This window comes from Amblyomma mixtum, chromosome 7 (genome assembly GCF_055824585.1).
Source record: "Amblyomma mixtum isolate Tamu chromosome 7, ASM5582458v1, whole genome shotgun sequence".
NCBI classification, from domain to species: domain Eukaryota; kingdom Metazoa; phylum Arthropoda; class Arachnida; order Ixodida; family Ixodidae; genus Amblyomma; species Amblyomma mixtum.
Window position 1 is genome coordinate 100,352,557 of NC_143018.1, and position 27,826 is coordinate 100,380,382.

Consider the following 27,826-nt stretch of genomic DNA (forward strand, 5'->3'; position numbering starts at 1 on the left):
CCTTCCTCGTCTTAATTCGATAAGAAAATAGCCGCAATCAGTGTGGCCACAATTTGCCCGACTGATTGCGCTATTACAACAGCGAGCAAACTCAACATATAACGAAAAAACGGGTGGTTCTTAAGACCAAAGCAATTCTAGAGCGTATTTCCTATAAATTTTACTTTTAGCCATAGGAGAAGTAAAGGCGACAAAAATACGGATATGTGCAATGATGCTTTTTTTGGAATAATACCAGCGTGAACCTATGACTATGACTGCCTTCTATACAAAATACTGTTACGCAAAACTGCCATTCCAAACAGCGTATGCTCATAGAGGCGTCACCGAATCCGATCATTGAAGCGCTCGTCCCATTTCGCCGGTGCCTCTGTTGAGTCGGTCAGAACGCTGGGACTCGTGCAGCTGGGGTCACTGGTCCACGAGCTTTGGGAATAGGAGTGCTGCGACTTTGCACGGAACAGGCTCTCCTTGAACCACTCTGCGATGTCCTTAAAGGCTTGCTGCTTGATCCCTTCCGGTTCTGCCAAGAGGCTGTGGTAGCCGCCTTCGTAAACCTATCGCGAAGGGAAAAAAATTCGCTGTGGCTTAGCTTGGTTAAGACCGGTAATTGCGAAAGCAATATCCGTACCTACGCCATGGTACAGCTGGTAGTGTAGCTGGTGGTGGCGCTTGTGGTTAGACTTGTGGTGATGCATCGGTTACACAATCCAATCAAATCAAAACCAATCCAATCCCATCTAATCCAACCAATCCAATCCATTCCATTCCATTCCAATCCAATGCAATCCAATCCACTCCAATCCAATCCACTCCTATCCAGTCCAATCCGATCCAATGCAATCGAATCCAATCCAATGCCATCTACTCTAATGTAATGTAATGTAATGTAATGTAATCTAATCAAATCAAATCAAATCCAGTCCAGTCCAATCCAGTCCATTCCAATCTAATGTAATCCAATGTAATCCAATCTAATCCAACTAATGCAATCAAGGTCAAATGAAGGTCAATGGTGGTCACCGCCGCGGCACGATGGTGGTCACCCCGGAAAGTGCAAGTAGTATTGCTTTCGCAATAACATGGCAGTGGTTTAGTTCTGGTTAAACCTGGAGGATTGCGAAAGCAACGAGGAGAGAGAGAGAGAGGCGATGGAGAGCGCGCGGCAGCGGCGGCGGCCCGCTACTACTGCGCCGCTACTGCGCATGCGCAACTGGCGAGCACGGCGGCGGCACCTCTCAGTGACCCGCGCAGCGACGGCGGCGGTGCGCCAGCTGTGCGCCAGCTGTGCGCCGTGTGACGTCACTGCTGCTCGCGCATGCGCACTATGGCCTTTCCTCGGCTCCGAAAAATGGCTCGGCGACTCGCGCAGTGTTGCTTTCGCAACAAAAACAAGAAGGAATTTCGAAAGTTCGACATCAGGGAAAGCTAAGTGCGAAGAAAGCAACAACGCTTTTGTTGCTCGGCCTTGTGAAATCGGGATCAGTGTCAGCATCACAAGGTCAAACAGGTCAAATCACAAGTAAACTCCTGGCTAATTACGTCTAGAACTTTGCAAATGGTACACTGACATAATCGCTCGAAACACTCCGAAAGTTTTGTTGACGTGTTTTATGAAGCACGATTGTTTTTAGTCGTCTGCTCTGAATCTGTGTAATTGACTTACTTTTGCAGTGCGTTTAAGTGTGACTGTTGGTCCTGTTGAAATATGTTTGTTTTCTTTTATATTGCAAACCATGTTATTTTGTCAGTACTGAGTCTGCAGTCTGTATGGTTGCCGTGGCCCGCCCACAAGCGCCCTGTCTTGCGCTTCCGCTGGCACACATATTTCCGTCTGAATATGATAAAATATGTATATATGTATACGTGTGTGTGTGTGTGTGTGTGTGTGTGTGTGTGTGTGTGTGTGTGTGTGTGTGTGTGCGCGCGTGCGTGCGTGCGTGTGTGCGTGCGCGCGCATGTGTGTGCGTTTGTGCGTGCGTGCGTGTGAGGGGGGGGGGTGGCAGAGGGAAAGAGGAACACGGTCAGTTGGTACGAAAGTATCATATTACCGTGACTGCATATAAGGAGACGAAGAAAGACGCAGTCTTAACCAACATGGGAAGTTTCGGAACTGCAGTGAAAAAGAGCTTCGGAGGAGGAATTAGCTCGGAGGAGGAATTAGCTCGGAGGAGGAATTAGCTCGGAGGAGGAATTAGGCGATCGCCTTTCTTAATCAGTGTTGATTTCGCGTATGTATGTTATGTTCGTCCCGCATTTTCTTCCCTTCTATGCTTTATATTCCCCCTGTTTCACAATAAACCATTTGGTTGTTAGTTCAGCGCATGTGTCTGTCTCTTCTTCTTCCGTCCCGTCAGTCAGCGCTGTTTTCTCGTTCCATTCAACATGAACCAACATGAGCCCGACTAAGCACTCTCCTTGAATTAGCTCGTGTCGCCAGCGGTATGTGGCTGCTTTTTTTTTCGGCGAAACTTCCGCTGCGGGCTCCCCTTTACCCGCGTACACGCGCAGCGGAGCGCTGGCAAATGTATTGCGTTCCGGATTCCATGGTAGGAGGATAGATCGCAGCAGAGAAAAGTTTTCCAGTCACTCTAGTCTGCAGCGATACATGCACCAGTGAGTACGAAGGGTGGTAAGATGTAGTTTTGATGGCCGTGACGACGATATAACAAGCGAAGCGTGGTGCTGACCTCAGTTTTACTCAGTGAAATGCTAATGGGACACAGTCCACTGCCGATCACTCTCAGCAACCCATGCTCGTATCACACGGTTCGCACCGTGTGCAGACTTTGTCGTCCGTGGGTACGCTTCAAGGTCAAGACATCACTACATTCTTTGAAACGCCTCTTCTTAGACGCTGCTTGCTTGTCTGCGTAGGGGTCATAAGCCGATATAAAGAAAGGCACGGTGGTTATCTTACAGTTGGTAGACACCTGAATCTTACGGTGAATCTATATCGATAGGAGCGAAAGAGAAAAAATCTTTGAAAGCAGACAACGTTCAATCTTGCTCTCAATCGCATAGTTTCGGTACTAACGCAACATGTCTTAAGATTAGCTACACAGGACACTCGCGGGTGTCCTGTGTGTGTGTGTCTTGGTGTTGTGCAGTCGTCCCTGGACCTTCGAGGAATGCGGATGTTCCCTGCGACTCCTCTCGCGAAGTATTCGCGCCTGCCGACGTTACCGTCGTGCTTTAGCCCCCGCCGCGTCCGGCCCCACCTCGTGCCTGCCCTTTGGACGAGCTCGAGGAACCCCGCGCGCGTCCAGCACCGTCCGGTGCCCTCCCGCCCCTACTAGGGCTTCTCCACCAGCCGTCGGTCGCTTAGGCGGCCGCGCCCATACTTCAAGTAGGCCTCCCTACCCGTTGGCCGCTCCGGCGGCCGCGTAGTCTACCCCTACCGGTACAGCCTCACCGGGCCGCCGTCGTGAGCTGGAGCGGCGGCGGCCCCTTCCTCCCTGGGTACTCCCAGCGGCTGGCACAGCGGATACCGATTGCGGCGGCCTGCCCACCTCATCAAGCACTGCTGCGCCAAACTTGGATGTGAGAGCGGCCTACCTGCTGCCCTCTGCCCTCCCCACGTGCACTAGTGCGCGCGGGGCCTCATCGCGCCGCTCTCCACGGCCGTTTCCAGCGACACCATCCAGCTGCCCCTCTGGTGCGGCTTCCAGCGGACTACCCAGGATACTGTGCAGTGCTCCTGCTAAAGCCCGCTGGCCTTCGTGGTGCTAGCATCCTAGTGCCACTGCTGTGTACACATCCCCTTACGCGCCGGCAAGAAACGCCGGTCTACAGCGTCCCCCGCCGCGCTGCTACCTCGGAGCGGTTACCTGCGGTCATCACCTGCTGTCGCGAGGACCAACCATCGTGACAGCGTCCTGCTGACAGCCCCGGCTAACATGCAGTCCTTGCTGGCCCCTGGCTAGCCTTCCAGCTGGTCGGAGGCCATGCTGCTCGCCTTCAGCAAGCCCCCAACGTGCGCGCGCCACTCCCAGCGTGCTGCCGTTTATCTTCCCTTCCCTGGTGCGATCCTGTCGCTGCGGCGGGCCTGCCTACTTCGGACAACCTGGATACGAGGTGCCCTGGATTCCGTCAAGCTTGGAAACGACGGCGACTTGGGAGTACTTGTAATTGGGCGTGTTGGTTCACAACTTTTCAGGAGGACACAGGGGTGCCCCTGCGCAACACAGGGGTGCCCCTGTCGGGAGTACTTGTATTTGGGCGTGTTGGTTCATAACTTTTCAGGAGGACACAGGGGCGCCCCTGTCGGGAGTACTTGTATTTCATAACTTTTCAGGAGGACACAGGGGCGCAGGAGGACACAGGGGTGCCCCTGCGCAAGGGGCGCAGGGGCACAAAGCGCTCGTCCCAGTCTACTTCTATGTCCGTGTCTTTTATTGCGCCCCTATGTCCTCCTGAAAAGATACGTCGGGACCAGTATCCCCCCCCACCCCCCCAAGAATATCCCATAGTAAATCAAGTCAAGTGTTGTGTCTCTTTCTTACCGCTAAGAATATGATTCCTTTAAGATTAGCTAATTTTTAAACTATTTTGTTTGAAGACGTCGCGCGAGAATAGCCATACCCTAGGACCTCTTTCTGTACTGGGATTTGCATTTACTTACATTCTGCTCTGTATTTTATTAGAGATGAAAACATCACGCTGCCCTTACATTACCTTTATCTGCTTGTGCTTGCTCGGGACGGCATCAAAGAATTGCTTCATGGCACCAGCATCGCACACCCTGTCGTCTGAGGCGACTTGGACGAATAGCGGCACCTCGATCATGTTCAACTTGGCAGCGAAGTCCTGGGTTAAATGGATAATGGAATGTATTACTTACCTAGAATAAGTATGCTCGGTATTTGCGCAAATTTTTGGCGGAATTGCTAAAAATTAGGGAGGCCTAAATGCAAACAAAAAGTATTTTTCTTGCACAAACAACAAGTCGGGGCGGATGTGAGTTAAGGCGAAAATTTCCATGAATACATAGAAGCAATACAAGCCCTATAGACCCTCATAGACAATCCATATGGCCGTACACTTTAAGTAGACTTTTTTCTGTAGACAGTCTATGGACTATGAATAGGCAAAAGTAAATATCTATAGGAAGGCAGTAGAGTCTATAAGAAGTCTATAGACTGTATACGACCACCTTTAAAAGGGTTGACGTCCGGCTCTATAGGGAGTCGACTGAAAAGACCGCTCCCTCCGTTAAGGCCCGTTCGGGATGCCACGAATCGGAGTGTAGCCAAGCTCTTAGGCAGAAGGGGTGGGTAATGACAGGGAGCAGCAATGTCAGCGTTACGTCTTTGCAAAATCCGCTAGCAAAGCCAACGGAGGCAAACTGCGCACGGTATTGAAAATGAAGAATACGAGTTCAGCTCACGTCTTGCGCCCTGAACAAGGAAGCGAGCCATCCGAGCGGAATGGGGCCGTGGTAGCGCAGCGGATCGTTGCGCATGTACGCCACCACCTGGGGATCTCTCGCACAAAGCGCCAAGTCCAGGGCTGCGACGGGCGCACTGGGAAGCACTCGCCCGAGAATCTTCGTCGCAATCCTCTGGAAATGGATACAGAGCGCGCTTTGGAACGCGGCCTGGATCTGGACTAGTTTTCCGGCTTTCTCTTTCCGATGAATTGAAATGTTTGAATGAGAGCATCAGAAAACTGGCAAAATAGTGGATTCCTACTAATTAATTTTTCACAGAATTACTCGGCGGTTGTGACTGCGGTGACATGTCACACGTGCGCTGCTTTTATGTACAGTACAGTGCATATTTATCGTGAAGACTTTAATACATTTTCCCACCTCAATCGCTGGCTCATTTGGGGTCAAATTGTGCACAGAGCTTAGGTGTTGAGGTAACTTTCGTCTTGCAGTAAATTTGACAAAGGTACTTGCATGGTCCAGCCGCGCATGACGCTAACTCTTAATCGTCTATCTCGGAAACCGAAAGCCGCCAGCGCCGAGTCGCCGCTGAAGGGCGGCAGTGGTGCCATAAATAGACCAGGCACCCTGCAACGCTCGCCTAACGACGCTGGATCATGTTTCATTTTTTTACTAAGGTGATGTAGGCAGAGCAATATTTTTCTTGTTTTCATTTGCTGTCCTTAAGAATGTTTACTAACTTTCAGATGTTTTTCTGTTTCTATTCTTACTAAGTCTACGAATTGACCGCACTCGCTTGCCATGACATATAGCTCTAAAACAGAAGATATTATTGCGAAAGCAATACTACTTGCACTTTCCAGGGTGATCACCATCGTGCCGCGGCGGTGACCACCATTGACCTTCATTTGATCTTGATTGCATTAGTTGGATTAGATTGAATTACATTGGATTACATTAGATTGGATTGGACTGGATTGGACTGGATTGGATTAGATTAGATTGGGTTGGATTGCACTGGATTGGATTGGATTAGATTGAATTGGATTGTATAACCGATGCATCACCACAAGTCTAACCACAAGCACCACCACCAGCTACACTAACAGCTGTACCATGGCGTAGGTACGGATATTGCTTTAGCAATTGCCGGGCTTAACCAAGCTAAGCCACAGCAACTTTTTTTTTGCTTCCAAAAGAAGTTGCATCAATTTGATAGTTACGTTCATTATAACGGCACCCTTCTGCCATCCTATGTCGTGGTCTTCTTTCATTGACAGAGCTGCAAATATCTCTAGAGGAAGGGCACCTACAATTCGCACATCGTCGTCATTTTCACGCAGCAGCACAAAAGCGTCACAACGTAGAACAGGAGCGAAATTTGCGGCCTGCATTTTTTCAGACTTTTAATGAGATGGCATTTAGGCTGTCGCCATGCAAAATCCACCGGGTTTCTCCGTAAAGAAAACCCCTGTGATAGGTCGAATGGGTCATGACATCACCAGCACCAACAAATTCGGAAATCTGAGGACTAGAACGTGGAAGTGCTGTTGGTCGAATTATCATATCGGATTACACTAACCCGAACCACTCTCCCATCTTAATCCACCCACTAATACACATTTATCCGCCCACTAATCCCCACGAATAAAAAATTCATTTTCTGGGGTGGGCCGACTTCCAAAATTTAGGGAGTCTTTAGGAATAATGATGTGGCCTAACTTCCAAATGCTATCGCATTTTCTTCTTTCATAAGAAAATAAATAAAGAAAAGAAAGTGGCTAACAAGGCCTCATGTTCATTTCGCTCATCAGTGAACCTACCTTGTACCAGGGTGTTAGGGCTTTGTGAGGTGCTATTAGCGGCGACGCCATGACGATCCCAGCAAAGTCAACGGGCCTCTTTTGGACGGCCATTGCGACCAGCAACCCGCCCTGCACAAAACATTCATAATCATGCACCCTCGAACAGTTTTCTTGGAACAAGTCTGCCATGTCGTTATCAATCAATTATTACATAGCTGCACTCTGCGAATAACTTTCCGGACGGTTGCGGCACTTGATAATGCAATTTTCAGCTAAGCTGTTGAGGTTTTTCATTTTAAAATATACAATTTGAAAGAGAGAGATATATGCGCACAGTTACAGACGAATGTTTTCTTTTCCATAACATACTCTTTCCTCAACTAGCACGCCACTCCTGTTACACCGATGGCTTACTAAAAATACACCGAGGGCCAAAACAAGGGAGGGATGCTTCACAACTATGCTAGAAAAGCCGGTTTATAGAGTCCATTCCAGATGAACACAGAACTTGAGATCGCAAGGCCTATAAAGTCGCTTCGGACCTTATCTCTTTCTCGTCCTCTGACGCTGCCCCGAAGCGTTCTTAGCGATGATCCGCGAAATATGAGAGACAGCTCGGCTTCGATAACGTGATTAGCGCCCTCAGAAGCTAAACCCTCGGCTGGAATTAGCATGGGCAAACGTTTCCTGCCAGAACCATTTAGTCACGCTGACAGCACCAAAAGTAAGGTGTGACACCATTCACTCCTCAATAAGCAAAGGCTACTTTTCAGTACGATGTTGTGGCGTGCTAACCAGTGCTGGCAGCATTTATCTCTGCTACCGTCCACCGCTATCGCGTGTGAATCGATCTTTCGGCACGGACCATCAAGCTCTTGTCACTGACAAGGGAGGGCAGAGTCGCGCTTTTTATAAGCACATCAGCGGGACACTGTAGCTGTGAAATTAGGCGCAGATGCAAGCAATCAATATTGTGCGTGTAAATTGGTTACGCGTTAAAAGTGCATCGGTGTCCCTCTCTGCATTGAAGGAGCAGTCATGTCTTGTGGAGAAGCTGGAGGACTAGGCCCTATCGCACCGCAACTACTCACCGAACAAGCAGTGTAACCGCCATGAAATCAAGTTTGTCCCTACCACTTCTTTCCCACCGCAGATCAATAGCCTCATTGTGTCTTTTTCATAAAATTTACCACAACAGCTTTCTCAATCCTAAGTTACTGTCAAGACCATGTTACATATCAGCACGCGTTGATCACCGTCATAAAGTTGGAATCCCATCTTGTCACACCAAATGTTTTCATGACTCATTCATACCCCGAACTTGTGTCAGCTGGAATCGCCTTCCCCGCGACATCGCAGGTATTTCTGATAACAATGCATTTCGTAAAGTCCTTAATGTTTCTTTCTGAGTATGTGTCGTTTATTACTGTATAAAAATTGCCTTTCACTGTCTACACATTGTTTTAATATATCCCCACTGCATTCTAATCTCATTGCCTTCCTGTGTTTTCACTTTTTATGTATTCCTGGTTTATTTTTGTTTTTTCTCCTTGTTGTTGCTGTTAGGCTGAATTTTTATGTATTCCCACTCCCCTCTGTAATGCCTTCGGGCCCTGAGGGTACAATAAATAAATAAATAAAATGGTGACACACTCACAGCGCCTTGAGGATTTGCAACAAGGCATGAGCGTGACATGGACATAAGCGTTCTCAGCGACGAGCACCGAAACTCTGACTGACCAGCGAGTGGCCGAAGAGGTAGACGGGCTTGCGCCAGAACTTCTTCCTCGTCGAGTCCGCGTGCTCCAGGATGCCGTCCACGTACTTATCGAAGGACTTGATGGCAGCTCGGGTACCGTCGCTCTTTCCGTGGCCCACTGCGGAGTTCACTGGGTTCTGTCACCCCGTGTGCCACAAGTCGCGTTGATGAGAGTTCACTGACTCGGAACTGTTGTTCAAAAAGATGCCTGGTCTTGCAGTGAGGCGAAGAACTTACAAGGGAAGTACGGAAACAGGCTACCTTGTCCATGTGAGAAGTTTCTTGAAGAAAGAAATAGAATTGCTCTTTGTGCAAGGCTAAAAGCCGAAATGCATACCCTGCTCATTTGTCGGCCAATTACTACAATCAGGAGGATATTGCCACAGTGGGAGCCTTGGGGGAAGCCTGACCAATCACGAAAAGCATGTACCGTCTTTACCAAAAGTAACCGAACAGAAGACACAAAGGGCGACCGTTCATGTCGTTTCGTGTCTTCCGTCTTTGTCTGTTTCGCAATGCGAAGTCAACACTCCTTGAATGATCAGTAAGCAGATGGCATTTGCGACAAGCTATTAAGGCGAAAGCCTTTAATGCTTCATACTGTCGTTAGCAGACGCGTCGGCAGGAGTGTCGACAGACGAATCGGCAGCCGTGTCGACAGACGCGTCGGCAGAAGTGTCGACAGACGCGTCGGCAGGAGTGTCGACAGACGCGTCGGCAGCCGTGTCGACAGACGCGTCGGCAGGAGTGTCGACAGACGCGTCGGCAGATTCGTCCGCCTTTCGGCGTCACTGCTTAAAAGGCTCAAGGTTCCAGCATGAATACCTAAATGCAAGCGCAATTTCAGGCATTGGAAACTAACATGCAAAACCAAATTCAGTCGATTCTCTCCGCAATACAGGGACTCACAGACGTAACACAAGGACACAGGAATGAGCTCTTAGCCATCAATATATGGCAGCAAACTGTGGAACATACCATTCAGCAAATTCAACATGGCCATATACACAAAGAATAACAACTTCTTGCTGTGGCAATGGAACTGCCGGGGGTATCGGCGGAAAAGGCCAATCCTCCAGCAGCTCCTTGCGTCTCTGAAGGTCCACCCAGAGGTTACCGCCCTCCAGGAGACTGGAGGCGCGTCAAAATTAATTGTTTATCAAGCTTTTAACGCCGCAGGCGACAAACCTAATGTTACCACATTCGTTAGAAGGAACATTACGGCCATTGAACATGACACGGGCATCCGCCACATAGAGCACGTCCTCGTCGAACTTATTCCGGCCAAAAAGACTCAACGCAGTCTTTTCATTCTGAATATTTATAGCACTCCAAGTCAAAAGAAAGTTAAATTCGACTCCCTCTTCAGGAAAGTGATGCGTATCGGCAACAAGCACGCACTGGTTATTCTAGGTGACTTCAATGCCCACCACCCTGCGTGGGGCTACCCGCGGCCCTGTACGAAGGGGAGAGAGCTATGGCTAGACATACAGCAAATGGGCTTCACCCTGCTCACGGACCCTCTCACCCCCACAAGAATGGGTAACATCGTGTGCGCTGACACGTCCCCAGACCTCACCCTGGTGAAGAATGCGGGTACAGCTAATTGGTCCAACTCATTGCTAAACCTAGGGAGTGACCATTACATACTTGTCACGGAAACTGACGTTGGCCCTGCCAAGCGCCAAACGCGCTCCCCGCATATTATCGAATGGGACGCTTTCCGCGACGCTCGTAACCAGGACGGGAGAAAGGCAGAAATCACAAACATAGAACAATGGGCGGAGGAACTCCGCAGGGATGCTAAGAATGCGACTAAAACACTCGACGACAACGCGGAACTTGAAGTACTAGACAGCCGCCTTCTTCATATGTGGGAGGCCAAAGCTAGTATGGAAAAGCGATTAAAAAGACAAAAGTGGAATCGCAATCTCAGGAGACGCCTAGCGCGCCACAACAAAGAGATTGAGGCATATGCACTTAGACTCTGCGATCAGAACTGGGAAACAATGTGCGACCAGCTTGAGGGCAATATCGGCCTCGCCAAAACATGGAACCTCCTTCGGCACCTCCTCGATTCAGAAGGTAGTAAATTAACACAGCGACAAAATTTACAGAAATTAGGTTATAAATTTGAAGGTTCGGAGCAGGAACTCCTCGATGCAATTCGTTCTCGATATATAGGCTCCGCCACCAAAACTTCCTTACCGCGCTATGAGGGTAAATCCAACTGCGAACTAGACGCCCCTATTCACGAATTCGAGGTTCGAGCAGAAATACTAAAACTGAAAACCAAATCAGCCCCCGGACCCGATGGTGTAACCAACAAAATGCTTTGAAACCTAGATGACAAATCTATAACGGCGTTGACCAATTTCATGCAAGAATGCTGGGAGAAGGGTGAGATTCCCAAACAATGGAAAACTGCTAAGGTAATTTTCATACCTAAGCCAGGGAAACCGCTCAATCTAGAAAATCTAAGGCCTATATCCCTCACATCTTGCGTTGGAAAACTGATGGAACATGTCATACAAACGCGACTAAACAATTTCATGGAAGACAACGACTTATACCCCCATTCGATGATAGGTTTTAGATCGCATTTGTCCACGCAAGATGTCATGATACAGCTCAAACATGACATATTAGACACTAAGTCGCTGGATGCGAAAGTAATAGTGGGACTTGATCTCACTAAAGCTTTCGATAATGTAAAACACGAGGCGATATTAGAAAACCTGGCTCTTTTAAACGTCGGGGAGCGCACATACAACTACATTGCCAATTTCCTTTCGGGCAGGATAGCGCGCATCCACTTTGGTGAAAGTCAGTCTCAAAACATACATTTGGGCAGCATAGGCACCCCTCAGGGTTCGGTACTTTCCCCTCTTCTCTTCAACGTGGCCATGATAAGGCTACCGAAGAGACTGGAGGGGATAGATGGCTTGAATTTCTGCATGTATGCGGACGATATCACCATGTGGATGACCCGTGGACACGACGCGCACATCGAAAGTACGCTACAGAAGGCCATAAATGAGGTCGAAAACTATGTCAGCCGTAGGGGCTTGCAATGCTCGCCGCAGAAGTCTGAACTTCTTTTTTATCGACCTCTGCATCAAAGACAAACTAGAACCATCCCTAACATCAATTACAAACTCAAGGGGCGGAGATTCCTCATGTTGAAAAAATCAGAATTTTAGGAATGATTAAACAAAGCAACGGGTATAACGGTGATACAATAACTAAGATGGAAAACTGCGCGCAACAAACTATGCGGCTCATACAGCGGATTGCCAACAGAAGGCACGGCATGAAAGAGCAGAATCTCCTACGGCTGGTACAGGCGTTCGTAGTAAGCCGTATCTCGTATGCTGCCCCCTTCCTTGATCTTAAAGTTTCAGAAAAGGAAAAGATAAATGGAATTATCAGGCGGTGCACGAAACAAGCTCTAGGATTACCAATCTGTACATCCACTCACCGCCTCCTAGAGGTAGGAATGCATAATACCCTGGAAGAAATTACGGAAGCAGTGAGAACGTCCCAAATCGAACGCTTAGCCGGGACCACAACCGGCAGGGCCATTCTAGAAAAACTCAATCTGAGCCGAGATAACAGGACAACCGCCAAAGTTGACATGCTCGGAAAAATTCGAGACAATATAGTTGTACCCCCATTACCAGGAATATGCATCCTATTCATCACTCAGTGCGCCGGGCCAAGCGGGCAGAGGCGCTAGAGAAACGCTTCTGCTCCTACAAAGACGAGGACGTGGTCTACGTGGATGCCGTTGAGTATGGTAAGAACACGATGACCGTCGCGGTCGTCAATAATAAACAACTCCTCAAAATAAGTGCCTCCATACTCTCGGGTAACCCCGAGACTGCAGAGGAAGCTGCCATAGCACTGGCCTGTGTAAGCACAAAAGCGAGATACATCATCAGTGACTCCAAAGTCGCCATACTAAATTTCAGCAGGGGCCGGGTCTCCTCTCTAACAAATACAATTCTAAGCCGTCATGTAATAGACCGGAAAATTACACTAGTCTGGACACCAGCACATGCATCCCTGCCTGGTAATGAGACAGCCCACGAGTTCGCCCGAGGCTTTTCTCTCCGGGCGGACCCAAGCGAGGTGGTCTTTACAGACAGGGATCGCATGTTGACCTACAGAGAAATTACACAACACTATCGTTTGCAACGAGCTAGACTTCCTCCAGCGGATAGATCCTTGTCCAGATACCAAGCCATCAACTGGCGCCGGTTACAAACTTACACCTTTCCAAACCCGGCCCTCTGGAGTCTTATGTACCCAGGGCAATTTTCAGAAACATGCGCAAACTGCGAACTTAGGGCCACCTTGGACCACATACTATGGGAATGTCCTCATGCTCCCCGGGAGGGACGAGGTATAAACACAAAAGATCAATGGGAGACCTTGCTACTGAGCTCCGACCCGACGACTCAGTTACAACTCGTCCGACTGGCCGAAGCCGCCGCCGAGAGTCAAGACCTTTCGGCCGTCGTCTAGGCGGGTAGCCCTCTGGCTACCCTCTTTCTGTTGGACAATAAAAGTTTTCCTATCCTATCCTATCCAGCATGAATAAAGGCGCATCTAGTGAATGCATGGGCTTCATAAATAAAATAAAAATAGGAAAGTCAAGAAAAGAGAAATAATAAATAAAGTTAAGAAAAAACAAAAATAAAAACACAATAAAATAAGACGCGCAAATAAAAATAAAAATAAAATTATGAAAAGGAGCAAAAAATAAATAAAAACAAAATATGAAAAATAAAAATTAAATAAAAACAAACAGTGGCCAGGAAACGCTTTCGCCTTGCAGCACTTTAGAGAGCCAAAGTGCCCCCTGAATTTTTTTAGCGCCTCCGAAGTCCTGTCAGAGTGAGCGAGAGCGCAGGCGAACGTCAGCCAGTTAACAGTCGAAGCCGGGTGCAGCGGCCAGTGGCGGATACCGCAACGCTGCTCTCGGCTGCGAGCTTGTCCCGGCCGCCAACGCGGATGCTCGGTTACTTTTGGCAAAGACGGTGCGTAATTAACCTTCTGGGAATAGCACCTTAGAAGAACAAGAGCAGATCTCAACAATTCTTAACACTTCCCCGCCTGAACAGGCAGTTTGAGCGTGGCGAGAACGGAAAATAAGACCACTCTTCTCTGATGCAATTAACTGTGAACATCGTGTTCAAAATTAAACAAAATGCAAGCACCTTTACCATATTTTAAGTTCCTGCACTAATCCGCTTTCCTCGCACAGGCTATTAATATTGTCACGTTGTAGTGACGGCAGTCCAGCGGTCAGGAAGAAACCAGAAATACGTGCAAACGAAGCTCTTTATTTGGGCTGACTTGCGCCCTCAAAAGAACTGAATCACTCGGCGGCGGCGTAAGCAACAGGCGTGCTCGGCGGTCGTCGAACTACGAATGTCCGCCGCTCGCGGCATCGCTCAATTTAAAGCCGGCAAGGAAACTTCCAGATAACAGGTCAAGATCATCTACGGTAATCTGGAAAAACCTAGATGCAGCCTTTCATGGCTGCGAACAATCGAGATTAGTCTGGTCGCTTCTCGCGCCACGAACAAAAGTGATAACGACCCTTTCCTGCTGCCTTGAGCGTGAACGAACAAACACTGCAATGATACGTGGCATTACCCCCCTTCCAAAGAAGCATCGCCTCGATGCTTTAAAATGAAAATAAACACGGAGAATGAAACTTCGAGTCCTTCAGCGTTCATAATATGGCTTCAGGCGTACGACATGTACGACTTCCGGGCGTGGGCGGCGTCGCTGAGATGCTGTCGTGCCGTCGGGGATGACTTCATAGTCGAGGTCACCGATGCGACGGAGAACCCTGTGCGGGCCAAAGTAGCGTCGCAGCAACTTTTCGCTCAATCCGCGGCGGCGAACTGGCGTCCATATCCAAACCCGATCACCTGGCTTGTAATGCGTGTCTCGTCGGCGCAGATTGTAGCGTCGGGCGTCGGTGTGCTGCTGGTCTTGAATGCGAAGCCGTGCAAGTCTTCGGGCTTCCTCGGCGCGATGAAGGTAGGCGGCGACGTCGAGGTTGTCTTCTTCAGAAACGTGCGGGAGCATTGCGTCGAGTGTTGTCGTGGGCTTCCTGGCGTATACCAGCTGGAATGGAGTAAACCTGGTTGTCTCCTGGGTGGCAGTATTATAGGCGAAGATCACGTAGGGCAGAATAGAGTCCCACGTCTTGTGTTCGGCGTCGATGAACATGGAGAGCATGTCTGCGATGGTCTTGTTCAGACGCTCTGTGAGTCCGTTGGTTTGCGGATGATAGGCAGTTGTCCTCCGATGACTTGTCTGGCTGTACTTTAAAATGGCTTGCGTCAGTTCCGCTGTAAATGCTGTTCCTCTGTCTGTGATGAGTACTTCGGGTGCGCCGTGTCGGAGGAGAATTTGTTCGACAAAAAATTTTGCAACTTCTGTTGCGGTACCACTAGGCAACGCTTTTGCTTCGGCGTAGCGGGTCATGTAGTCGGTGGCCACGATGATCCACTTGTTACCTGATGACGAAGTAGGAAAGGGGCCGAGTAGGTCCATCCCGATTTGCTGTAAGGGCTTAGTTGGCGGTGGTATGGGGTTCAGGAGTCCGGCTGGTCTAGTCGGAGGCGTTTTGCGTCGCTGACACTCACGGCACGTTTTCACGTAATGGGAAACGTCGGTAGCTAGCCGCGGCCAATAGTACTTCTCCTGGATGCGGTGCAACGTGCGAGCAATCCCGAGATGCCCTGCAGTCGGCTCATCATGACATGCCTGCATAATTTCTTGCCTGAGATTTTTGGGCACGACAAGAAGATGCACTGTCCTGTTGGGCGCGAAGTTCTTCTTCAGAAGGACATTATTGTGAAGGACGAAGGACGACAGTTGGCGCTTGAACCCTCGGGGAGGCGATGCGGTCTTGCCTTGCAGATAATCAACCAGGCTTTGCAACTCAGGATCCGAGCGCTGCTGCTGCGCGAAACTGCTCGCGCTTACCGGTCCTAAGAAAGCGTCGTCGTCTTCCTCTTCCGGTGCTGCGTCGACGGGGGCTCGCGACAAGCAGTCTGCGTCGGAATGCTTGCGGCCAGATTTGTAGACTACAGTTATGTCGAATTCTTGAAGGCGTAGGCTCCAACGAGCAAGGCGGCCGGAGGGATCTTTCAAATTGGCTAGCCAGCACAGAGCATGGTGATCGCTCACAACCTTGAATGGTCGTCCGTACAGGTAGGGGCGAAATTTGGACGTGGCCCAAATAATGGCGAGACATTCTTTCTCGGTGGTCGAGTAGTTGGCCTCGGCTTTCGACAGTGAACGGCTATCGTACGCGATGACCTTCTCCTGTCTGCCATTTTTCTGAACAAGGACCGCTCCTAAGCCCACACTGCTTGCATCGGTATGAACTTCGGTTTCGGCGTTTTCATCAAAGTGCCCGAGCACAGGAGGGGACTGTAAGCGGCGCTTCAGTTCGTTGAAAGCTTCCTCTTGCGGCCTTTCCCATTTAAAAGGCACGTCAGCCTTGGTAAGTTGGGTCAAAGGTTCAGCGATGCGCGAAAAGTTCTTGACGAATCGCCGGTAATAAGCGCATAATCCAAGGAATCTGCGTATAGCCTTCTTGTCATTAGGCTGTGGAAATTCTGCGATCGCAGCCGTCTTCTTGGGGTCTGGGCGAACTCCATCCTTGCTTACGACGTGACCAAGGAACAGCAGCTCCTCCTAAGCGAAGTGGCACTTCTCTCGTTTCAGTGTCAGGCCTGAAGACTTGATCGTTTCCAGCACTATCCGAAGCCTTCTGGGGTGGTCTTCAAAGCTTGAGGAGAAGACAACAACGTCATCTAAGTAGACTAGGCAAATCTGCCATTTCAAGCCTGCGAGCACCGTATCCATTACTCGCTGGAACGTCGCTGGGGCAGAGCAGAGGCCGAATGGCATCACCTTGAACTCGAAGAGTCCGTCTGGCGTTATGAACGCAGTCTTCTCGCGATCTCTTTCGTCGACTTCAATTTGCCAGTAGCCGCTCTTCAGGTCCATCGATGAGAAGTACTTAGCGTTGCACAGCCGGTCCAGTGTATCGTCGATGCGGGGGAGGGGGTAGACATCCTTCTTCGTAATGTTGTTCAGGCGGCGGTAATCGACGCAAAAGCGAAGGGTGCCGTCTTTCTTTTTCACTAGGACGACCGGTGCTGCCCAGGGGCTCCTCGATGGCTGGATGACGTCGTCACGAAGCATTTCCTCAACTTGCTTGCGGATAGCTTGGCGTTCTAACGGCGATACGCGGTAGGGGCTCTGTCGCAGTGGTCGTGCGTGTTCGTCTGTGACAATGCGGTGCTTGGCAAGCCGGGTTCGTCGCACATTCGATGCTGATGAGAAGCAATCGGTGTACCTTTGAAGAAGACTGCGTATTTGGTCTTGTCTGCTCCGGGGTAATGCTGGGTTGATGTCGAACGTGGGTTGATGGCCGTGTTCAGATAGTTCTGCAGGTTGGTCGGGTAGGGCAAATACGTCTCTGATGTCTGCCAGCTCGTCGAGGAAAGCGATCGTCGTACCTTTGTTTAGATGCCGGTATTCTTCGGTGAAGTTGGTTAGCAACACCTGGGCTCGGCCATTTCGGATTTCGGCGACTCCCCTCGCGACGCCCAATCCTCGATCCAGGAGTAACTGGGTGTTCCCCTCGATAACACCTTCGGCATTTTCGATGTCTCCAGTACCTATGCCGACGAGAACACTTGATCGGGGCGGCACGCTCAATGCTTCATCGAGGACGTTTAAGGCAACGTGATGAGTCGCGCTCGTCGCAACAGGTATGGCTTTTTCCGTGGAAAGCTTGATCGACTTAGATCGAAGGTCGATGATCGCCCGATGTTCGTTCAGGAAGTCCATTCCCAAAATCACGTCTCTCGAGCATTGCTGTAGGATCAGGAAGGTTGTCGCATAGGTTCTCCCATTTACAGTAACTCTCGCGGTGCAGCGTCCTGACGGCGTAATCAGGTTGCCACCTGCGGTGCGGATCAGCGGGCCATCCCAGGTTGTTGTCACCTTCCTGAGTCGGACAGCGAGCGGGCCACTCATGACAGAGTAGTCAGCTCCCGTGTCCACCAAGGCAGTAACCGCGTGACCGTCGACCGTAACTTCAAGGTCACTTGTTCGCGTTCTGGTATTGTACGTTGTCTTCGGTGTCCCATCTCGGCTTCGGCGAGTAGTGAGGCTGCGGTGGGCGTACTGCGACGTTACTTCACTGGGCAGCGGTAAAAGCTTCAAGTCTGGCCGCGTCGTCGTCGGTGTCGTCGTCGTCGGTGTCGTCGTCGTCGGCGTTGTCGTCGTCGGTGTTGTCGTCGTCGGTGTTGTCGTCGTCGGTGTTGTCGTCGTAGTTGAGGCATGGTCTTGAGTACTCGTCGATGGAGGATCTTTGTCATTGCGCTTAGGAGCAACCTCACCTCCAGAGGCTGCTTTATTTAGTTTAACCTTCGTGGGCTGGGGGAGCGTCCACGCACGGCGTAACTTCGGCTAGGAGAAACAAAGCGCGGGGACGATGGCGACGGGGAACGTGATAGGCGGCTCGGCGATGAGTATTCTTCCCGACGTAAAAACTCCTCGATTTCGGCTGGTCGCTGGCCGGGTCGGGGTCGTGGAGCGTCGTAAGAGAACCCTCGGATGCCCAGTCTTCTGTATGGGCAGTGCCGGAGGACGTGACCGGCTTCGCCACAGTGGAAGCATAGTGGGCGGCGCTGGTCGGGAGTTCTCCACTCGTCGCATTTCCTCGGCTGCGCGCGTCGCTCGTAGGACGGGCGGGTTGGGGCGAGTGGGCGGCGGTCCAACGCAGCTGGCTGAGGGCGATAGGGGCTTGGGTCCCGTCGTCGAGGTGCAGGACGGCGCACAGCTGCGGCGTAAGTCATGGCTGGGGGATGCAGAGGCTGCGTGGGTGTCGGCGTCACACCTAAGGCCTGTTGAACCTCGTCCCGGATGACGTCAGTGAGCGATGAAAGTTGCGGCTGCGTTCCCGTTGGCAGCAACCGTCGGAGCTCCTCTCGCACAACTTCACGTATAACCTCCCGCAGGTTATCATTGTTAGCGGTGTCCATGCAGCTTGCTGACAAAAAGCGCTGCTGGCGGTCATACTGGCGGGCTCGGGCGTCGAGAGTTTTCTCCATTGTGGATGCCTCTTCTACAAATTCAGCGACGGTTTTCGGTGGGTTGCGAACGAGGCCGGCAAATAGTTGCTCTTTAACTCCTCGCATAAGCAACTTCACCTTCTCTTCTTCCTTCAAGTTCATGTCGGCACGCCGGAAGAGACGCTTCATCTCCTCAGTATACACTGCAACGGTCTCGTTTGGGTGTTGTATGCGAGACTGTAGCAGCTGCTGGGCTCTCTCCTGTCGCACGACGTTTGTGAAGGTCTTCAGAAGCTGTTCCTTGAAGGTTTCCCAGTTGGCAAGGCTGGCTTCCTCATTCTCGAACCAGACTCTTGCTGGTCCCTCCAGGGCGAAGAAGACGTACCTAAATTTCATGGCGTCGTCCCAGTTGTTGAAGACAGCCACACGGTCGAACTGCTCCAGCCATTCCTCGGGGTCGGCGCCAGGCGAAGCGTCGAAGGTTGATGGCACCCGGGGCTGCTGCAGAATGATTGGAGTGGTCGTCTGGGGCAAGGTCATGATGGACGTTGGTACTTGCTTTCGCTTCCGGGTAGGGTCCGGCAGGGTCCCGAACTCAGGTGCGTCCCCTTGCAGGCGTCGGCTTGCGCGGTGGACTGGACTCAGGTCCTGCGGTAGATGACTCAAAGGGCTGGCGTCTCGACTTGTAGGGGGTGTCCGGAACATGGGAGGCTACCCGGCACCTCCACCAGATGTCACGTTGTAGTGACGGCAGTCCAGCGGTCGGGAAGAAACCAGAAATACGTGCAAACGAAGCTCTTTATTTGGGCTGACTTGCGCCCTCAAAAGAACTGAATCACTCGGCGGCGGCGTAGAAAGAGAAGTTTATTTTTTCTGTTTTAACATAGAAAATACAAAACAAAACAGGTGAACTTAATTCTCTGATCAGTCAAGCACATGCGCAGTGACGCAGCACTGAGCACGTCAGTAATGCAGTAAAAATGCCGATACTCGACCGCCGCGCAGGACGATAAAGTATGTCGACCATTTGCGCAAGAACTCGGCCTCGCTCATTGACAGAGCGTCCATGCATGCTTGTTCAAAGAGGCGCGTGCGCAGGCGCTGCAACATTGGGAACATTGTTCTTTGCGGACGCCCATTTAAGGATGCCACTCCACGCTGCCGCCACAAAACGAACATGCCGACACACAAGAGCATATTTGTGAACAGTTCGCGTGAACTAGTGCGCGCTTCGAGGCGGGTTAAAAACATGCGTGACACTAATGTCCAAAAGGTGCGCGCAACTACACACTCAAACATTGCGTGCTGCAAAGTTTCAAGCAGACCGCACTGCGGGCATCGGGCGGAGGGCGCCACGCCCCACGCCGCAAGGCGGTCTCTTGTGGGCAGGACCCGCCAGCCTCGCAGCCAGCCGAAGTCCCTGACATCTGCAGGAAGCGTAGCGGAGGTCAGTTGGCGCCAGCGTGCCCGTCTCGTTTTCTGGAGTTGTTCGCGGGTCAGCGCAGCGACCGTTAGTGCTTCACACATTCTGGAGGGCGGGGTTTCATCAACATCCAGATCGGGCACGCTGGCAGTCAACGACGTCAGTGTGCGACGCACATTAACGAAAAATGCCGGCGGCTGCTCGGCTGTAGGGCCAACCACGTGTTGTGAAAAAAACACGTTACGCGCTGTACCCAGAAAGTATGTGAGGAGTGTTCTCCCGGGATAGTCTGGGTTGCGTACAAGATCTCGTACTCCTCGCAAGGCGAGCACATTGCACATGGTGCGGATACAAGGTATACCAAACCCACCCATGTACGATGGAAGGCGCATGAACATTCGTGACACAAGTTCGGTTTTGCCCGCCCAAACGAAAGAGCCACAGGCCGAGGTTAGCCTGCGCGCAAACGTGCGCGGTGGGTTTGCGACGCGGGCGACAAAAAAACATGCGGCTAGGATTGTGGACTTAACTATATAGCAGCGCTCTGCCATTGAAAGGCGGAAAGTTGACGCCACCGAGAGGCTTCTCAGCGTTCGTGCGGAGGTTAGTCCAGGTTTCGCGGGCTACTTCTCCGCTGGCGAGGAATACTACTCCCAGGACTTTCACTCCCTGCACCCACTCCACCTCGCCCGCAAGGTTCGGTGTGAAGGTGCCAAACCTTAGTGCCTTGCTTTTTCCCCTGTTCAATAGGGCCCCAGATATCTCGCTGTACTCGAGAAACAGCCGCGAAAAAGCGGCGTAGCTATCCTCGTCCTTGAGGAAAAGCGACACGTCATCGGCGTAGGCCGATACCTTGATTTGGCCCTGGCCAGGCAGAGGGAAGCCACGTTTGGATGGGCTGTCGTTAATGCGCCGGATGAGTGGATCCAGGCACAACACGAAGAATGTTGGGGAGAGAGGGCATACTTGCCTTATGCCCCTGGTGACTGAGAAGGGAGCGCTCTGGTGGCCGTTTACGGAGAGACGAGCGTTCAGGTCTGCGTAAAGTAAGCGCAGCCTGCTGACAATTTGCGGAGGGAATCCGAAAGCTTCAAGGACTCCGAACAGATACGAGTGTTCCACCCGATCGAATGCTTTCGCCTGGTCTAGTGAAACAAAGCACCCGCTGAAGCCCGTCCTGCTGGCAAATGTGAACAGGTCTCTAGTGAGTGCCAATGCATCAAACACAGAGCGGTCAGGGACGCTGCTGGTTTGAGCCCGGTGGATTAGGTGGGGTAGGATCGTCCGCATTCTTGTGTTCAGTAAAGATGTGACTATTTTGTAATCTGCGTTTAAGAGGCTTATGGGCCGCCATGCTTGCGGGTCGGAGGGGTCACCGCCCGCTTTCGGAATGAGTATGATGCGACATTCGCGGAAAGAGTTTGGACGTAAACCATCCGCGAGGAAGCCGTTGACCATCTTCAGGAGCGCTCCTTGGATCTCGTAAAAAAAGTTTGAATAAAAACTTGTTGGAATGCCGTCTGGACCGGGGGCAGAGGCTGCATTCATACTCTGCAGGATGGCGTGCAGCTCTTGGCTTGTGGCTGGTGCGCAAAGGTTTTCATGCAACTCTTCAGCTACTCGTGGCAAGTTTCCAAAAAAACTTTGTAGAAGCCCGTCATAACCATCTTGAAGATGTAGCCAACTGTCCGTAGAAAACAAGTTCGAAAAGTGGCTTGCGAAGATCGTGCAGATATCGGCCGTGGTTTTGCTTTGGGTGCCGTCTGGGAGTGTCACGAAAGGCACAGTAGCGGGAGCGAATTCCTCTGCCGTGCCCGCGCGTACGTGTCGTAGCACAGCCGGGTCTGATATCGGCCGCCCGAGCTGGTGTGCACGACTAGCTGCCCGTGATGACTGGCAGAGCAACACGTGGTAACGTGCTTTAAGTAGACTCAGGTAATCGCTCATGGCAAAGGTTAAGGGTGCTCCCCTTTGCACTATACGGATGCGCTTGAGGGTGTCATTCAGTGCATGAGTTACCCGGCGTCTGCGGTCTTGACCGGCCGCCACCAGAGTTGCCTGCCAACGAGCCTTGAGTGTGTCCCATGAATCAGTCGCAACGAAGCTCTTGCACGATGCTGCCAACGCCGTACGCAGCGACGCCACGCTTTCCGGGTCCGCCAGTAGGCTCGTGTCCATGCGCCACGTAACAGTACGTGGGGTGTCCTCACCAAAGTCGAGCCTGACTGACAAGGGGTGGTGATCGGAAATCACCGGCGTGCCTGCAGGGAACGCGAGAACTTCGCAGCTAACGACAAAAGAAGCGAGCTCTGGTGGAAAATAGAATTTGTCTATCCGACTCGCTGACTGTGCTCTCTCAAACGTCGCTCCAAAGGCATCCCCGTGAAGCTGCACCCACGCGTCAGACAAGCGGAACTGAGTCACGAGATCGCGGAGCGCGGGGGCACCGCAATAACGGCGACCGTGACCCTGTCCGCGGACGTCACGGTCGATGTTAAGTACACAATTGAAGTCACCGACGATGAAAGTGGGGTAGGGATCAAGGAGGAATGAGTCGAGGCGCTCAAAAAAATCAGAACTACTAGTCCGCCGTGCTGGCGCATATACAACCAACGCACGTACCCGCCGCTGGTTTAGTGTGAAGTCGACCGCAAGAGTGCGGCCGTCCAGCCCGAAAGTGCAATGAGCACCCGCGCCCAGGCAGGGGTTTACAAAAACGACACCAACACCGCACATATGAAAATCAGTCAACGAAAAATAAGCAAAAACAGAAAACCGGGTGGTGAAATTCAGCACATCAAGTGAAGTACGGAAGTTGCATTCCTGTAAAAACAGGATGTCGACGCCCCTAGCCCTGGCAAAGTGCATCACCTCTCTCTGTCTATCTACGGATTGAAATCCCCGAACATTCAGGGAGAGGAGATGCACAACCGCCATGACTGCCAAGAGCACCGACGGCATAGCATACAACCTAAAGAGCGCTGCCATGGGCGGCGCTTGGCGCGCGCGGCACTTTTTTGCTAGAACGTTCGTTAACAGTCCCTTCGGATTCCGATGATTGGGGGGTGGGCACGTTTGAAGTCTGGTCGGGAAAAGTCCATGTTTTCGGGGTCGTCGGCGCTTGTGGCCTCGCTCACCGGTTGCTGCGTGGTCTTGGCGACGCTCGCAGCTGAAGCCGATGCCGACGCCAGGGTCGCCGATGGGAGGGTGTGGCTGGCTGGTGACGGGAAGCGCGCGCCGTCCGCACCTCCAGGAGTCGTCGTTCCTGACACCTGGCCGCACGTCAAGTCGCCTGTCAGGCGAAGCGGCGTGACTTTGTCCGGTACGTCCACCAGGTCGCCCGACGCCACGCTCGACTCATCGCCGCTGCTGCTCTCGGTGTTGAAGGAAGCTGTGCGGGGTAGCGGCGGCAAGGGTTCCGCGAAAACAGCACCGAACGGCTCCACCTCGTTTGAAGGCGTCCCCTCGAGCTGCTCCTTCACGGGCACCTCCGTCGCGGGGGTGGGCTCGGGCTCCCTCGGGCTGCTGGTCGTAGGGTCCGCGTCGGCAACAGGCGTCCGGACAGTTGGTGTGCTCCGCGTTTCTGCGACCACGTTGTCCTTGCTCGGTTCCTTTCTCGAGGCGGCGGCCGCCGCATAGGACCGTGGTCGCAGGCAGTCCGCTGTGGCGTGGCTTCCACCGCAGCGCCTGCAAGCCGCTCCGCATCCGGCCGTGTCGTGGCCGAACACCTCGCAGCGAGCGCACCGCGGCGTTCGACACGCCGCGCCGATGTGGCCGTCCTGCCCGCAGCGGGAACACACCTTCCGGACGCCTCGGTAGTCAAACATGACGCGGTGGCCCTGGACGGTCAAGAAGTTCGGCACCGCCTGCTTCATCTCGATCCGGACCACGCGCGTCCCGTTGCCGACGTGACGACGGCCCTTGAGGACGGGATGGGTGATGTCAAGCACCTTGCCGTAGGAGCTCAGTGCCGCCGCCAGCGCCGCGTCTCCCACGAACAGCGGCACACGAAAAGCCGTCACGTGGACCACGGCAGGACCCACGCAGGCTACTGGGACGGAAGTGCCGTTCACGTTGAAGGCGCCTTCCACGAGCATCTTCTCCGCCGCCGCAGCCGAGGCCATGGCGACGCAGAACTTCATGCCTCCATGGTGCTGGAGGCTCTCTAGCCCTTTCGGGCCGACAACCAACTCGATGCCGTCGACGATGTCGTCAGCTGTCGCGTCGGAAGTAACTGTAAATGAAAAACAGTGCGCCTTTGGGGGCGGCGCACGGAACACGGGAGGGGCAGCAGGTCCCGGGCCTCCCATGACGTCACGGGTGGCCGGCTGGGCTGCTGCTTGCACGAACTTCACGCAGTTTGCCCGAGCACCGGCAAAGGCACGGCGCCTGGGCGGGGGAGGCTGGTTGCGGAACCTCCGGGTCGCAGTGGATCCGGGGCCCGCCTGCACTTGTCGATGAAACTTCTCAGGAAGCCAGCGCCGAAAAAAACCTTCGCTGGGTCTGGACGAGCTCGGGCAGCAACAGGCGTGCTCGGCGGTCGTCGAACTACGAATGTCCGCCGCTCGCGGCATCGCTCAATTTAAAGCCGGCAAGGAAACTTCCAGATAACAGGTCAAGATCATCTACGGTAATCTGGAAAAACCTAGATGCAGCCTTTCATGGCTGCGAACAATCGAGATTAGTCTGGTCGCTTCTCGCGCCACGAACAAAAGTGATAACGACCCTTTCCTGCTGCCTTGAGCGTGAACGAACAAACACTGCAATGATACGTGGCAATATTAGTAACTTCAGTTTAGCTTCAAATCAACCAGAGCGTGTACGGGTTCTGTTAAAAGGGTTGTTTAAAAATATTTGGGTCCGTTTTTGCTGCCCGCGTTCCTGGGGCCTCGGTGGCATGGTGTTTCACTTAAGACTGTTAGCAACTTGACAGTTTGACAATTATTTTATTTTCTTTTCTCACTATACAGTGACAAAAAGGAACCAAGGGAAAAGCCGTTCAGGCACGGCTTGAGTTGGCCTTGGCCCCACAACAAGCACTGGCAGCAGTGAGAACAGCACAAAAACAAAGCAAAATACGCAACAATAAAAATGGAACCATACCAAGTGTTACAAACATGCCACTTCTTAAAACAAACTACATACACCAATTTAGCGCATATCACATGGTACACAAAATAGAGTAAGATTCAATAGTTTCAACAGGTGAACATGGCAATGAAATGAGAAAGTGTCAGTTTAGTAAGGTCGATACCCTGATTTATGTAGTCATTTAGCATCCGTGGTAACTGATCGCGCAGCATATGTCGACCGTAATTAACTTTCATGTATATGGGCATTTTGTGTCTGAAAACACCTCCCTTCGGCATGGTAGTGTCAGGGGTCACGTGCACGGAGTATAGCTAAGACGTGTTCACTATAGCAAACTGGTTAGTACTAAAAGGTTACCTTTTTTACTTTTTTTATGTCACAGGTGCAACGCAATCATTTTTGGGGACCCACACTAAGCAAACCGGAACAGCGCAGCCGAGGACCGCGCGAGCCACCCCTACGAGCATGCGTCACACGATGGCGCGCCTGTCGCATGCTGTCTGCCCGCTCGCTGCTACCACCCCGGCGCTGCGAAGAGAGCACATGACACCCACACGGATGAGTGACGTTGCCTCGTATGCTTGGGTTGCGTTGTCCCCAAGCCTACCCGAAGGCTACTGAAATTCTATACGCTGCAGCCGCGACGAGAATGGCATTTCTAAAAACCTAAAAACTGCTACCGATATTGCGGTTGGCTACAAACCCTTCAAATAAGGAGCTCAACTTTAGTGCTTACAAAAGTTCACTATTCAGTATTCGTTAAATGCCCTGGTAGTTAGCACATTTTAGCTGTATTTTGAAGCACATCACCGCTGACCGTGCAGCCCAACTTTAATACTTACAAAAGTTAACTATTCAGCGTTAGTTAAATAGACTGCTAGTTAAGCACATCGCCGCCGACCGTGCAATGCCGATGAGAGCGTTCTGCCAACTCAAAAACCTATTAAACCTGATAACAGTATTAGGTAAAGCAGCCTGTATATTGCCATAGAACCGAAGATCGCCACCCTGTTCACAGGCAGCGCTCCCAGAAAAGCTCTCAGGGCGCGTATGCCAACCTTAACCTCCGTGTCTTTTTTGGTGCTACCTGGGGCCACCTGGTGGCAATATTTAAGAGAAGCGCAAGCCTGTAGTGCCATTTCACGGCCTGCAAGATCTCGGTACTCTTCACGAAAACACGAAAAGTAAAAAAATATAACTGATTTTCAATTTGCGCGCCAGGCTGTCATGCCTGGCTGCAATGGACAAATGTCACGCGTTTTGTCAGAGTGAGGGAGTAACGATAAATGCTCCGCTCTTTTCGCCTCTCCTTACCCAAGTCATGGGTGAAGACATAGCAGCCCTCGGCAACAAGCATGGTGGCCAGGGTGTCGTAGCTGGGAACATGGCAGTGCTCCAGGTAGCCGTGGCACATGAACACCAATGCCTTCCAGGTCCTGCACGGGTGAAACGCCTTTGATATAGTGCGCAACTTTCACCCCTCTATGCTCACAAGGCAGCCTTGCATTGTTCATCAAAAGCGGAACAAAGTCTGCATTCTTTCAGAGGGCGTCCACAGTAGCGCCTTCTTACTCGAGACCTGCAGCAGTTGCAATTTTTCTGTGCCTGCGGATTTCTTAACCGTGAACTGAACTTTAGGATGCTGTGGACTTAACAGCGTTATATAAAGGCGGTATCTAGAGCTACGGTGCCGTGTAGAATTGTTTTAACGCAGCGTCGAATCGTTGTTCTTGGCAGGAAGGAGAAAAAACATTACTGGGTCTAAAATATGGGGATGACAGAACATACAAATCAGGAGATAAACACAGAACAGCTACACAACGTATAAGTAGCTCTCCGATGCCTGCACGCTGTTTCAAAGGACGTTCTCGCCAGGACCAATACTGCCATTGTTGTACGTCATGGCGGACAGCGCCAAAAGTCACCAGTGGCGCGAGTTTGCCTTCTGGTGGCACCAAAGAAAACCAAACTTGGGTTTGCAGCTCTGCCCCATTAGGCCAAGCCCGTTCTGCGCTGAAGTGCCCAAAATGTTTCTGGTATAATGGCCAGAGGAGTGTTATCTGTTCCGGAAAAGCATGAGAACCTACAACGCAACCTCACTGCTGTCGCGCACGTTGTATTGCTATTAGGTCTGCTTGCCCTACTTAGTGGTGGACCACATTCGCATCCACAGTAGTTAACCCCACACTTTGGTCTCCTTGATTCCTACACATCGCAGCATCCTCGTCGCTA

At 51.6% G+C, this 27,826-nt stretch overlaps 1 protein-coding gene across 1 annotated transcript; it reads right to left on the minus strand.

Moving 5' to 3' along the window:
- Window positions 1-323: 323 nt before the first annotated feature.
- Window positions 324-27,815, minus strand: LOC149336982 (monoglyceride lipase-like). The gene is made up of 7 exons (XM_089554299.1): window positions 27,781-27,815; window positions 26,909-27,030; window positions 8,938-9,074; window positions 7,216-7,326; window positions 5,390-5,563; window positions 4,678-4,809; window positions 324-557 (listed from the first exon to the last, which is right to left on the minus strand). The coding sequence occupies exons 1-7, from the start codon at window positions 27,813-27,815 to the stop codon at window positions 324-326; spliced, it is 945 nt and encodes a 314-aa protein (XP_089410425.1).
- Between the last annotated feature and the right edge of the window lie 11 nt (window positions 27,816-27,826).